Source organism: Pezoporus occidentalis, unplaced genomic scaffold (assembly GCF_034315485.1).
Source record: "Pezoporus occidentalis ecotype Australia unplaced genomic scaffold, CSIRO_AGI_Poc_V1 ctg16, whole genome shotgun sequence".
NCBI lineage: Eukaryota > Metazoa > Chordata > Aves > Psittaciformes > Psittacidae > Pezoporus > Pezoporus occidentalis.
Genome location: NW_026913425.1, coordinates 6,659,929 through 6,674,054, shown reverse-complemented (window position 1 = coordinate 6,674,054; position 14,126 = coordinate 6,659,929). Strand labels below are relative to the sequence as shown.

General features: G+C 38.8%; 1 protein-coding gene across 3 annotated transcripts in view; it reads right to left on the bottom strand.

The window, feature by feature from the left end:
• DOCK8 (dedicator of cytokinesis 8) overlaps window positions 1-14,126 on the bottom strand; it is a 94,143-nt gene that overhangs the window by 59,798 nt on the left and 20,219 nt on the right. For 2 of the 3 annotated variants that reach the window (XM_062612510.1, XM_062612511.1), the window contains exons 3-11: window positions 10,103-10,278; window positions 7,590-7,661; window positions 4,116-4,239; window positions 3,693-3,905; window positions 3,168-3,253; window positions 2,547-2,613; window positions 2,141-2,290; window positions 1,419-1,499; window positions 443-602 (exon numbers count right to left, since the gene is read on the bottom strand). In XM_062612510.1, the coding sequence (XP_062468494.1) occupies window positions 443-602; window positions 1,419-1,499; window positions 2,141-2,290; window positions 2,547-2,613; window positions 3,168-3,253; window positions 3,693-3,905; window positions 4,116-4,239; window positions 7,590-7,661; window positions 10,103-10,278 (1,129 nt within the window). Of the gene's footprint in view, window positions 1-442; window positions 603-1,418; window positions 1,500-2,140; window positions 2,291-2,546; window positions 2,614-3,167; window positions 3,254-3,692; window positions 3,906-4,115; window positions 4,240-7,589; window positions 7,662-10,102; window positions 10,279-13,410; window positions 13,583-14,126 lie in introns of those variants that run through there. The other variant, XM_062612512.1, reaches the window with a different exon arrangement.

Here is a 14,126-nt window from a genome sequence, read left to right as displayed (position 1 = left end):
TGTGACACACGTAGTGAAGTGACATTATTTCTGCTGCAGAGCACAAGCTTATTCAGAGTTTTAGTTCATGGGTTATAAAGCACATTGGTCAATGTTGTCAACCAAAGGTCCTGTGTGCTCTAGAAACTACTATGTTATGTATTTTGGTAGCCCCATATTGCAAACAAATGTTATAAGAAAAAGGGAGTTTTACTTCTACAAAGCCAGTGCTCAACATGGCCTAAAACATGCAAGACTGTTTAGCATACATAAAAATAAATAAGCAGAGATGAAACAGTGAACATATGAATTTATAAGTGTTTGTAGAACAGAAAAGGAAGACTGAGAAGATGTGACTTCGAATCTGCTGTTCACTTTTGGTGCCAGAGTAAATGACATTATTTGGTATGCACAGGCCGACTGAAGAGTGGCTTTGCCCTACTCAGAGAAGTTAGACAAGTACCATTTAAACCTTCAGTTTCAGGTATTTCTCGTTCAAGTGTTGAAAGGTTGAAGACATTAGTCAGGCTTATGGGAATCCAGGCGAATGGCATTCTGTATTTCCCCAACCGCTGACAAAAGGATTCAGCTTGGGCTTTCAGTTTTTCAATCTTTTCTTTTGTCTAAGACAAGGAAAATAATGACCGTTTAAAAAGCAATCAGGTATTTTAATGTCATTGTAGATAAAAAAAGGAAACAACATATCTGTAGCACAGTAAATAATTTGCATTCTTATCTGTTTTCTTTCTGTACCACTCTCAGGATCACAGCAGTTTTGATTTGTACATTCACTTTTTCTTTCAATGACTTCATTTTTATTATAGATAAGGAGAATGCAGATCTTTTTGCAGTGACCCCCCGGCACAGCTTGAAAAATCACCATAAAACATTAGCAGATTCTGCTTCCTTTGCCAGATACAGAAACAGTATTCTGTTGAAAGCAATATTCTAAAGGAAGCAGATGTGCGGAAGTCCAGCAAACATGTCTGTCTACTCCAGGCAGGTAAATGACCATAAATTGATTGAAGAGAGCTCATGTTATCTATGGATGACAGCACTGAACTGGCCAGGTACACACTAGAGCAGGTGGTTTGCCAATCCAAATCAATAACATATCTCTGAGGTACAAATATTTCTGCTAACTCCACACTGCATTGTCATCTTCTTTGCTAACCCTTATCTGCTTTGTGACTCAAGACTCTGTTAGTATTGAATTCCAAAGGGTCAGTAATAAAGTGCACCATATCTTCCCATAACTTCTTTCCATCAGTCGCAGACACCAAACTGCTTGTACCATGGATGCACCAATTAGCTTTCTCTCCACTGTTCTTATGATTCTGTCCTGTTCCAAAAGGTCTGCTCTTTCTCTTCTTCTGTTTGTTCATTTTTGCTGTGCACACATTTTTTGATCTAAACAGTCTTTATAATCATTTACTTACCTTGCCAGCCTCGCTTTCTTTAAGAACTGCATAGGGTTCTGCACAGTCTCCAATTTCTCCTTGCTGAAGCACTTTTTCTATCTACAAAGAGCAGTAAAATAAGACACTCACAAAGAACAAATAACACCTAACCAGTAATATGTTGCTTCCTTAGCAATATGGAAGAGCCTGCGTAAATGAGCAGTATAGAATCTTTAATACCAGCTTTGTGGAGTAACTGGTACTAAACCAGTTACTCCATACTAAAATTCCTAGTTTTCTATTTGGCCTGTTAGAAAGCAGGAAATACATATGTGACCACACTGTCAATCAGGTATGCATTTTCATGGAAATCAGGAAAATTAATACATGCCAAATGAAGTGATTCAGGCTAACACAGTTTCAGAATTAAATAAACAAAATGATGCAAAGCTCACTAAAATAAAGCCATAGAAACTCCAGAGAACACAATTAAAATTTTTAAAAATGGCTTATTTGACTTTATTTTAAATTTCCCTTAGGCAGAGATAGGAAACTCTAAATATGTAGCAGAACTAGAACACAGGATATCAAAATCTTAGCTTGGGAGTGAGACACACCAGAGGACTTCTGCACACATACCATTAAAATCAATCAAAATTCACCTTAGCTACAGGAAACTCATGCTCGTCAGCTTCAAGAACTCAGACAACAGGCACAGCCAGGAACAGAAAGAATGGTGTTGAAGTAGCACTGTAACATACCTTTATTACTAGGTATATATCCGATGAGGGATAAGTGACAGAAAATACTGCTGATCTTGCCTGACTAGACAAGTCAATGGAGGGTGTATAAGAACGCAAGAATCCTCTCAATGAATCAGGGTTAAGGTCACAATGAAAATTTTCTGAGATCTGGAGAAGGAAAAGAATTAAAATGTATTACAATCCAAAAATGCATCAAGTTTTATTTTAAGGTAAGTCAAAAGCACTAATTAGAACTACAAAGTAAATAATTGGAAGCATATGACTTTGTCAGAATAAAAAGAATCCAATATCACACTCAGAGTGAGTGTGTGAAAAGTTGCATGTTTTTGTAAGTTTTCCTAAATTATTACCCCAGAGATACAAACCCAAGCCAACTTAACAAAAATACAGTTTGCACACTTACCTTTTTTCTTTCTTTTACATCATAGAGAGCCATGCAGGCAAATAAAGGTTCAATCTCTATCTCAAACCTATTAAGGAAAGACACACAGAAAACTGATTAATACTGTACTCTTATGACTCTGTATTAGAAAAAATAATAATAATAAAAGCGCTATATTTCAACTGGCACTTCCATTAGAAAATAAGGAGAAATATTTAGTTCCAGACCTCAGCTCTCTCAAAGTCTGGAGGATTTTTCTATTAGTGCATTTTATTAGATGATTTCTAGAGGAAAAGAAGGGAAATAAACTGCACACGATATATTTTCTAAATTTGTCAGAAAGCTGGTCTCAGATATCAATTACAAACAACTATACTTTTCTTAATTTTTTTTTTTCTATTTATCAAGTTCAGCACAGAGTATATGGAGACCAATCTCGTCTGTTGTAAAGATATAATCTGTGCTCATTCAAAAAGTTAGACTTTTGCAATGATGGATAGAAATGGTCCTCTGCTACACTAACAAAGAACAAGTAAGCATGCAAACACTTGCTGAACAGGACTGCAGTGGTGTAGCAGGGTCGGCAGCAGTACTCTGGTATGAACTGAGAAATGGTGAGCAAAGCCTGTGAAGGATACTTACTTCAGAGTCTGCAGCTTCACCAAAATCCTGTTGCCCAGATGTTCCTTTGGGCGACCTGGCACCGGCCGTATCTCCACTGTGTCTTCCTGTGATTAAAGAGTTACTCTAGTCATACTCAATTCAAACAACTGCAAATCCACATACTTACATATAACCTTCATGGGATGCTAAATGAGCTGCTGCTACAGACTAGAACCTTCACTCACCCAACGGGCATTTAATCTCTTTAGAGATGAAAGAAAACTGCTTTGTATTTCTGAGTATTTACACTTCTGACCCCCATCTGGCATTTACACTTCTGGCCCCCAAGCAAGCGTTAGGGTGAAGGGTAACACCCTGACACAACTGTATCACCAGCCTCAGGCAACACAAAGTACAACCACCTGAATGCCCGTTTATGCTGGCAGGAGCCTATGGGTTTGTGCTTTCACCATGTTATTACCCAAAGGAGACACAACCCCCATTTTCTGACTACAGTGCAGCTTTAACTTCAAGCATGCCAGGACAGCCAGCCTCCAAGCTCACCTCATCCACAGCAGGGTAGAGGGCAAGGAGCTCGGCGTGCCTGTTGGTGCCCCGGGCCTCCTTGTTCTGCCTCTCGAACTCCTCGGCGCTGATGTGCCGCAGCAAGTTCTCCAGGCGGGGGTCCGGCTGCAGGCTGCGCAGGTCGAAGTCAGATGTGGTGAGGGAGGTCCTCGAGGTCTCCTCAGGGAGTGCCTGGGCCTGTCGGGGCCCCGCCTGTTGGAAAACAACACCACAGTGAGCTATGGCTGGGACACCAGGCTGTCACCAAACACTGCTTGTTTGGCAGGGAGAGCCCTAATGCCACCTCTCCAGTGAAGCTTAATGGGCAACACAGCTCTCTGTTGATGTCATTGCAGAGACTGTAGGATGCTTTGAGGAAAACAGATGTATTTAACTGCTTTTCCCAAAGTTAAGGAAATGTACCTGAAGGTTTGCATCGCTGGAATCCAACGTTTCTGATTCAAATGTTTGTTTTTGAAGTGTCTTGTGCAAATCTTTCCGGGATCCCTTGTTTTTCAGGCTACAGGTATCTGAATTCCCTTGGCTCCTTTCACAGAGAAGCCCAATCAAGTCAGGTCAGCACGAGGAGGTGTTAAGGGGAAAAAAAAAAAACAACAAAAAAGACAATTTTTTTTTTACTTTAAACAAAGCAGCTGGGACATGGTTGTGTAAAAGATCAGCTTTTACACAAAAATGTGTCATTTCACGACATTTGTTTTACCACACCACTGCAGCTCTGTCATGTATATTAATAATGGTTTTAAAAGGAAGAAATATCATTCACATCACTTTTGCATAGACTGTAAGCCTGAGAGAGCAACAAAACCTGTTCCAGGCACAAATTCAGCTCTGTGCTCCTCAGCAGAGATGGCAACTCCTTCAGTGAACTTAACATGGATCGGATCGCTTATCTCTTGTCTGGCTCTTTGCTCCTCTGATTACACATGAAGGCACTTACTGATTTTGTCCTGGACGTAGCCGGCATCCCAAGTTAATCAGATACAACAATCCACATCTTTCAAACAGTGCCTGCTTCTGAAGAGGGCTATCACTATGGCACAGCGTAACACTCTTTGCTGGCATGTTCCCAAAATTTTGCAGCAGGGTATCAATTTCAAGTTACATTTTTGTGGCAGATGGAAAAAATCAGGAGGTACCCTGACAAAATATACCAGATGCATCCAGGGCTCTGTTTCTTCCATTTCCGTATGCAATTTGCTAAATCCTGTGATGGTATTTTTGCAGTCAGCCTCCTTGGTTAGAGTATTCTGGTTTGCTCATTTCCCTTTCTGCAGCACTCCTAACACTCTAAACATCTGAGTACTTCCATAAAGATGCCATGATAAGCAATTATTGATCAAGGAGACACCTTTTTATTACATTTTGGGAGTAACTGAATTATATGCTCTGATGTGTTTTAGTTTTAATTGTTCGCATTTTAATCACTTACCAGTTCACTGCAAATGAAAACTAAAGTCATAAAAGAGACAATCCCAGCTCTCCTTGGATGTGACCTTGTTTTGGAACTGCTTTAATCATCCAAAATGAATGACAGAAATTCTGAATGAGTTTACTTTAAGACACTGCAGCATCCAAAAGAGATTTTGTTTATTAATTTTTCTCTACTTCAAGTGGCAAAGAAATTACTTAATGGGGAGATTTATGTACCTGAGATCCTACTTTCCCTGTGAGGTACAATCTGCACTAGATATGCCCTTCCCCTGAAGTAGTCCTGTAAGATTTACTTATATTTTTTATTCATTCGCAAAGCACAGCTGCAACTAAAAACACCAACAGGCAAAACCTGCTTTTAGTATACATGTCAATTTTATGGCGACACACTGAATTAAGAAAATGGGACAAGGAAAAGGCACGAAGGACAACTGAAAGAAGAAACTGACAGGCATGGGAACAAGCTTCCCATTCAGCCTCTGGCAAAAACACAGGGACTGCTCAGCTGTGTCCAGCCCCTCTGCCATACACCTCTTCACCCTGGGGCACGAGGAGCACCTCTGCTCACCTCTGCACCCACTGAGGACTCTTCAGTCTCCTGTTCTGAACCTTCACATGTATGAATGAATGAAAGTCACACACTCATCCATAGCTTAGCAGACTGTACGTTCAGCAACCTGTCCTATCGATCATTGTCTCCCAAGTAGGCAACTACAATTTCTCCAGCCTTTCTCAAAACAATGGAAAGCTTTCTACAGTTTTCTACAACTACTTTTTCTCACTTTTCTCTTGATGTCTTTTCTTTCTTTCATATCTGTTTCAATATGTGCCCAAGCATAACATGAGGCTCCCAGTAACAATCTGTCACAGGTTTATGTGACACTGCAGCACCTTTTGCACTGTCTTGTTCTTTGCAATTTTTAATAACTTGCTTGCTTTGTTAGTCACGGCCATCAAAGCCCAGCTGTCCGGCAGGGCCCTTCATCATGTTTATTGCAGATTCAATTGCTCAATAAAGTTTCTGAACGCAAATTTTCCTTACCTGAATGAATGAAATAGTAAAACACACGACAAACCTTTTCACACGTGTATTTCTACAGTTTCACTCACATTTCTACAAGCACATGCAAGTTTTGCAAGTGCAAAAATAGCTATGTTCTATTTTTCACTTCACCTACTTTACTGTTTGTTCCCTACTTGTGTGCACAGAACTGCATACTGGCTCTTTGCAGCGCACTCAGAACAACACTGTGGAAGAGCTAGTGCCTGTGCTCTGCAGGTGGAGAGCCTGAAAAACCCGCTAACTTATTTCTAGTGACTCACTGTGCAGCAGTTCTGAGAACTCAGTCAATTTCATCATCACCCCCAGAGGAAGTCTCTTGATAACCCTCAGCAGCTGCTCCTTCCCTGCACAAGCTGCACAATTAAACAAAGCAATTTCTTTACAATCACCCGGAGCCAACCTGCAATGCACTGACTGCTGAAGTTTGTCAGGTCAGGTAAACAGAAAGTAGCAAGGGCAGGCAAAGGGGCAAAAAGTCAGCAAATGTGGCAGCACTCTGTCAATGGCTCATACTACTACTTCTCAAGAGCAGGGCATCAGTGCAGGAGGGGGTGAAGAGGAAGCAGTGCAGAAAAACAGAGCTCCACTGTCTCTTTATGAAGAACAGGAGGGGGTGATGGGGAAGGAGGTGAGCTCCACTGGCATGGTGCCTTCTGAGAGTCTGGGGACAGACACTACTGTGCAGAAAGCAGTGACTGAGGCTTCCCTTCACATTTGATATGTGAAATGAAATGGAATGAAATTAAATTAGAAGATTAAATTAAATTAAAATAAATTGTCACTTGTAATGACTATAGGTCTAAATCTATATTGGATTACACTGACCAAAAATACAGTAGTCGTTTACTGATGTAAAATTGTGAAGTCAGATGTTACACTAATAATCCCATGAATACAGTCAATCACTGCTGGGAAAGCCCACAGTCCCTGTTTTTTTGCACTCCATTTTGTACTCCATTTTGTTTTCAGACACCATTAGAACCCAGATCATGTCAAATTTTCAGGGCATGGCGGGGAAAATAAAGAACAGACAAATGTAATCTTTATCCCTGTTATCTTTTTTTTTTTTTTTTTTAGTATGATCAAATACTAATAGCATTTCTGATTTAGATAAATCATCGTTACAGACAGTTGATTTGAGTTTCTCACTGATTAATTCCCAGAGTGCCTGATAATAAAGAAACAGATGCAACAATATTTAGCTATAGCCCACTGGCTCAAACAAAACAATATACTCATATATACTACTGAAAAGTCAGTTCTTCTCTTCGGTCACTGATTCAAATCATTATTCTTTAGCATAACTTGTAACAGCTTGTATCTCCTTCCTAACAAATAAGATCCAAGCCATTTTAGGTTTTATTTACTTGTATGTAGCTTACTTTCGATTCACAATCAGCCACTCCTGGGTATACGTCTGAACGCAGTCTCTGACATGTAAGTCCAATTCAACCCTGGGGAAAAAGCAACATTTTGCAAATATTTTAGTACCTAGGCCATAGCTTAAGGACAAAGAAATTTATCTAACCGTGCTATTCAGATAAAGGCCTCTCTATTAGTCCTCTCTTGTGTATTTATTTTACTGCTAAACTGTTGTTTGAGGTTTAAAGAGTTCTGTGTATTGTATGAATTCCCTGATGCAGGCTTTTGTTACTGTGCTTATAAATATCATGCATCTAAGATTGATGATGCTAAAAAATATAGCAAAATAAAAGAAATTATACCAGGTACCCATCTTTGTGATTTTCAGAACTTGATAACATATAGTATCAACATACAGAGATATTTTTCCAGAGTTCTCAGCTCCTGAACTCTTTGAATATATAGTGTCCTGGGTTTTCTTGGTGTAATTTTCTTTTTTCTCACAGAAAGTAACAAAATTCTAAAAAAGGATCCTAAGCTTTTAATCAGTTAGCATAATAAAACTTTAACATCTAAAAACATGTTATAATTTAATTTTATGATTTTTGAATAAATCTCATTTAATGTAGGGGGTCATCAGTGCTGCCTAATGGACTGGATACTGACTGGAACCAAAGTATTATAAGCTACAGTTGAGGTCCATGAATTTGCTGCCATGATGTAGCATGATTCCCCTACCTGTATTCTAAAAAAACTTTAGTGTCTTGTACCAAGATCACTGTTACATCCTCTGATCCAAGTAAGTAAAAGAACAGGATAAAAATGCAGTGCAGGAATGGGTGAAAGGTATGATACTTTTTAGCACATTTCACCCAGAACTCTAAAGATTTGCAAGTGATTACCAGGAATGGGTAACAACTGATTTGGGTTCATGCATGCACCATGGGACAGAGCCTTGGCCGATACTGGGCTGCTGTCCCTGTGTGTCCCTGCACTGGTGGACTGACACAGTCCAGTTGGGTCCAGTTGGGATGTGTGTTTGCAACCAGGCAGCATGTTAACCCAGTTTGGTCAGTGGTATCCTCCTCTTCGTGCAGGAAGAAACCACAGACTGCAGCATCAGCTGCAGACAAGTCTTTGGTGCACGCCTCTCCTGCGCTCTCATCTTCCCTAACACACCCTGGCACTCTTCACCAGGCTTTTCTGTGAAAGCACTAATATTGATGATGGTGGTGTGTATGGCTAAACAAAAAAAGATTTGGTGAAAGCACATTTGTTGGTATTGAACATTTGAGCTTTGCCACAGACTCCTTACGACACACTTAATGTAACTGTAGTGCAAATCAGGCCTAAAACTGATGGTACAGCATGAGTCTACACATTATCCTACTAGAAAAACAAGAAAATAACTGCTGTTTCGAACAGCAGGCATGATGAGAAGTAACCTTGGAAACAGGGGGGAAATGATCATCTTATCTTTTAAATCTCATTTCAGAGTTGGATATTTTTTCACTCTTTTTGTCCACAATTTAAGTAAATGGAAACTCCAAGCACCAAAATATTCACTGTCTCCCACATCCCTTCTTTCTCTCCAGTTGACAGTAAAAAGAAGATAAAGATTAGAACATTTTCTATGAGTAACTTCAAGTGAAAAACCATCTTTTGTGCAAATGTTACAGACATAGCAGCCTGGGGCTAAACTGGTGCTGCCCTCATGTTTATCTGCCTGTTACTGCTTGCAAAACTCACTAGGCTTTTGTGGCTCTATCTGAAGATACCATTTACAGGCCTTACAGTGAAACAGCCCTTACAGAAAGTTTTACATACAGTAGGACTCTCCCAAACCACATCAGAAATTCTCCAGTACATACCTTCTTCTCATTCTGAAAAATTCTGTTGCTCATAGTTTTTCTGTTTCTCAAACCAGCTTAAATATTTACAGGATGGTTAAGCACCAGTATCAACACATGCTACACATTCTAATTTAAAAGCTGTTAAAAACAGTAGAATTATTTCATTAATATCAGCCTAAAATCAAAAGTGACTCCTAAACTAGAAATTAACACTTCCCTCTGCCCCCAAACCTTGTGAAGTATGAACTATTTCTCTCCATTTAAACAAGAAAGGTATTGAGAAAGATGCTTAGTGATCTGATCCATGTAACGTATAGCTGAGGGTAGCAAAGGGGAAGGAGAAAAAAACCTTCAATCCTATGTTTACTACATAATCCAAATCAACTTCCACCTCTGGCATCAGAGAAACAAAATTACTTTTCATACTACCCTCCTGCCCTTTTTTACTCTTCTTCCTAGTCTATGCCTACCTCACTTCTGCTGCTACCACCTAGCTGTGTAAGGGCTAGCATAATTTTAAATATGCAAACAGGCCTAACTGAACCAGTGGCAAAATTTAAACGTTTAAGTTCAGCAAATGCACAATGGCCGGATGGATGGCAGAGTGAGGAGTCTGGATCAACATTTTCAAAACGATTTTTAAACATGCAGCATTTCAGAGGGAGGTAAAGTCTCCTTACCCATATTCTGGCATAGAGGGCTGCAAAGTCCTGCACTCTTTGGGTGTAAAGATAACGTCCAAGTCATCTTCAGGAAATTCACCAAGTTCTTGAGCTAGTTCTGAGTCCAAGTTGTTCAGCTGTGTCATTAGGAAGCCTTCAAAATCTACTGGGTCTACTACGTCATAAAATGAAGGCTAATGGAAGAAATCGACACATTTATTTTAGCAACAGAATGTTTGTTTTTTTTTTTTTCTTAATATTGTAATTTAGTCTTATTATTTAATTCTTCAATTCTTAATTAAAGAATTCCCATTATTTGTTAAACATCAGAAACAGTCTTCTAATCTCATTTAATGCAAGAAGTTGCTAATGAAACGTTCAGCTGAAATAAGAAACAGAACGAGAAAGAGAACAAAGAAATAATAGTTTTATAACAAAAAGAAATGGAAGATATTACATCTAAATCTAAAATTGCACCTATTTTCTCCCTTGAGCTTTCCTAGATGCTGGTAGAAAGGGGGCAGACTGAGGTGCCCAGAAATGCATTCTGCTAGAACTCTGTGAACTCAGTCCCCCTTGTCCAAGCCATGGAATTAATCAAGGTTATATGCAGTGTAATTCCAGCAGCAGTGAGTAGGAATAGCAGAGGATGGGGCAAGTGACCAAAATGATAGTGACACCACCAGCTGTCAGGAAGCTGCCAATGGATTCTACAGCACATGTGATGGAAGGCACTACCAGTAGCAAGACCAAGACAGCAAGTCTCAGATGTTATACTGAGCTAAAGACCAACTATGAGCACCATAACTGCCATCATAAAGATACCACTCATTTGATGTGCTGTGCCTGAAAGATTCTGGCTACTAGAAACACTGTGCTTCCAACTTCAAACAAATTTGAGGGCAAGATACACTCAGAATCAGCAGAAATTATTATTTTCTATCTCTGCAAGTTACTGTTTTGTACATTACTAGAGTTTTAATTTTATTGGATTTTTCAAGGGTTAGTACGCAAAAGATTATATGGATCTGCTAAAGCTGTTATTGAGAAACCTTACATCCACTATTTCTACAGAATGTTGCATTGCACCTTGACAGAGAGCAATTGTATCTGACTACATTTAATCAGCTGTTCTTAACACAGAATGTCGGACCAGAAGAAAGTTAAACAAATACCAGCTCTGCTATTCATACACACCATGAAGCTGTCTGGCTCTTTCACTTTGCTTAGTGTCAAAAGCAGAAGCAGAAAATCTTGTTTGATATCATACCTAGAAATGTTCTATATACACATAAATGTGACTTCATATGTTAAAAGTATATGTTATTATTTGTATAGAAAAAATTAAAATTCGTTTACTTTTTATATAGGCAACAAAACATAGGCTTTATATGTTTAGAAAATAAAACATCTGTCTAGTTGAGTACAAAGACCAGCATATCATATCACTAATTTTCTTGACAAGTAACAAAGAGATGTAAAATTACAGCTTTAGAAAACCTATAGTCTATTATGTTCTGTGAGCTGCAGAAAGGCCGAGAACACCTCAGTACAGTAAGAACACTGAAAAATAGAGCATTAGCATAATAGCACTGGAATAACTTTTTTACTATGAAGAAGAATTCTAGCAAAAAATAGCTATAAAATTATTCTTGTCCGTAAAAACAAAGGGTTGCATTATCCAAATACCTTTCTCAAGACTGTCTTCTTAAGCTGCCAACAATAGTCTGTATACAGATCCAGTAATCTACCCCCATGGTGCTGTTGATGCAGTATGGGGAAAATAAAGCACCCAATGTTCCTGGTATCAACCACCTTTATATTCAATGTTACTGTGGCTCTTGTCTCATCCAACATGCATTCTGGAGCTCCCCTGCTTAAATTTCAGTGTTCTTCACCAAAAATAAAACCCATGAGCCAAAATCATGAGGTCTTCACTTACTGAGTCCTGTATCTGCAAGGCAACTCATGGAGGTTGACAGGATTTTCACCTGAGCATGAAGTGACCTCTGCACATGACAATGTTACACTCACAGCATTATAAATTTTAGCTCAACAGGACAATGAGGGATTCCACAGTTTATGAAACATGCAAAGGTGCTCAACAATGGCAAAGCTATAACTATAATGGCTCATACATACTATGCCACATTGGTCACTGGAGATTAGAAGATGAGTTAAAGCTGATCAGCGGTAAATTAAAAGTTTTGGAGCCTTTTTAGTGTTTTCAAGCTATAAATGAGAAAGTAATTCTGCTGCAGAAACATCTTGCAGAAAGCAAAGGATATTTAGAAGAAATGCTCCAAAAACATCTAGGAAAAGCAAACCAATTTGAACTTTTGAAAAGAAAATGGCTGTAAACACCCCTGCAAATGATGTAGTAAGAGACTTCTGAACACAATCAACCACCATCCCCCACCCCAGGTTCCCCTTTTGTAGGGAAACTGTATTGTTCTCTGCATAAATAAAGCTCTAAGCTCACCCCACTGCCTGTATATTTAAGGGAGCAATCGAATTCTCTAAAAGCACGTTTCGCAAAAATTCTCTCTTTCTTTGCCCTTTGTATCCAAATGGAAAACTTAAAACTGACAGTAAGTCTGGCAAATTATGGGGCATCCAGCTGAAGAAATATACTGTGCTGTTAATAAATTTTTAGGTTAAGCACTATCTCAGGTTTGTACCTGGTGTAGTGCTGTCCTGGTTTCAGCTATAACAGCCATTTTTACTCCTTCACAGCAGCTGGTGCAGTGCTGTGTTTTGGCTTTAGTCTGAGAATACTGTTGATAACACACCAATGTTTTCGGTGTTGCCAGCATACTACATCAACAGTTTTGAATAAATAGTGATCTTTATTAGCCACTGATTTTTACTGTCAGCATAATATAATAAGATTAAAGTAAAACAGCTTAAAGTATACAAAAGCATATTACATTTCACTTGCTGAAGATGTAATGACTTACATGCATAGTATTTTTACTTAATACAATCTAATGTTTGATTAAGTGTTGCTCTTAATTTCAGAAACAACAGTTCTCCATTCTGACAAGTCACATTTCATCTTCTAACTTTTTCTAGTTGAAATTTTAATAATAATCTTTAATCACTAGAAATGTGTGCTTTTGACTATCATAAATTAGGCACAGATGTAAAAAAGATGGTGAAAAAGGTAAATGCAGATGGAGGGTAATTGTCTCCCTAGTGCAAATTATCAAAGGAAACAGAAATACTGTTTCAAGTGAGAAGCAAACACTCCTTTTCACACATCATACAAGTGTGCAAAACAATTACTCTATAGAAAATGCCAAAAATCATTACTGCAAACATACCTTTTTAATGATGATGGATTAGAGGCATGTAGATTGTGACAGCACACAAAATGGCAGCTGTGGCGTAGTACTTGGTAAATGAAATGTTATCAAGTTTCTCAAGAGCAAAAGCAATTATCTGCATGCAGAAGAAGGGACCTAGCCTCCCCAGGCTGAATAACCGAAAGGAACAAGTTAAAACCACAGCATTTCAGATTAAGGAAGTGAGTAGTGGCAGGAGGCCCTGACACATAGGAAGTAACTGCTTACATCTAGTGGCTTGCATTTTTCACAATCATTGGTGCACAAAGACTTCTCCTGCTTCTACTTAACTGGGTCTTAAAAAAATTAAAGAAAAATTAAAGGGGCAGGAAGGAGAATCAAAATCTTAGTTTTATTTATGGCATAGTATTTTTGCAGAATACTCACTCTCCTGAAAGGCTATTAGAAAGATACAGCATTTTTTCCCTTTGTCATAAGGGCAGCATCATATGGTCTGACTTCTTTACAGTGGGATTACACATGGAAGGCTGAAGATGATTTGGAGACATGTAAGAGTTCACTCAATTATACCCATGCCAATCAGCGCATATTTTGGCATTTTTCACTTAACATGCTTACTCTACAGCACTGAAAAACATGGTAGTGTGCTGGCTCTACTGCTAGCTCTGGAAACTGAATTAAGCCATGCTAGTTTAGCCTCTGCCTTCCTTTTATTCTCTTTATTCATTGATCTC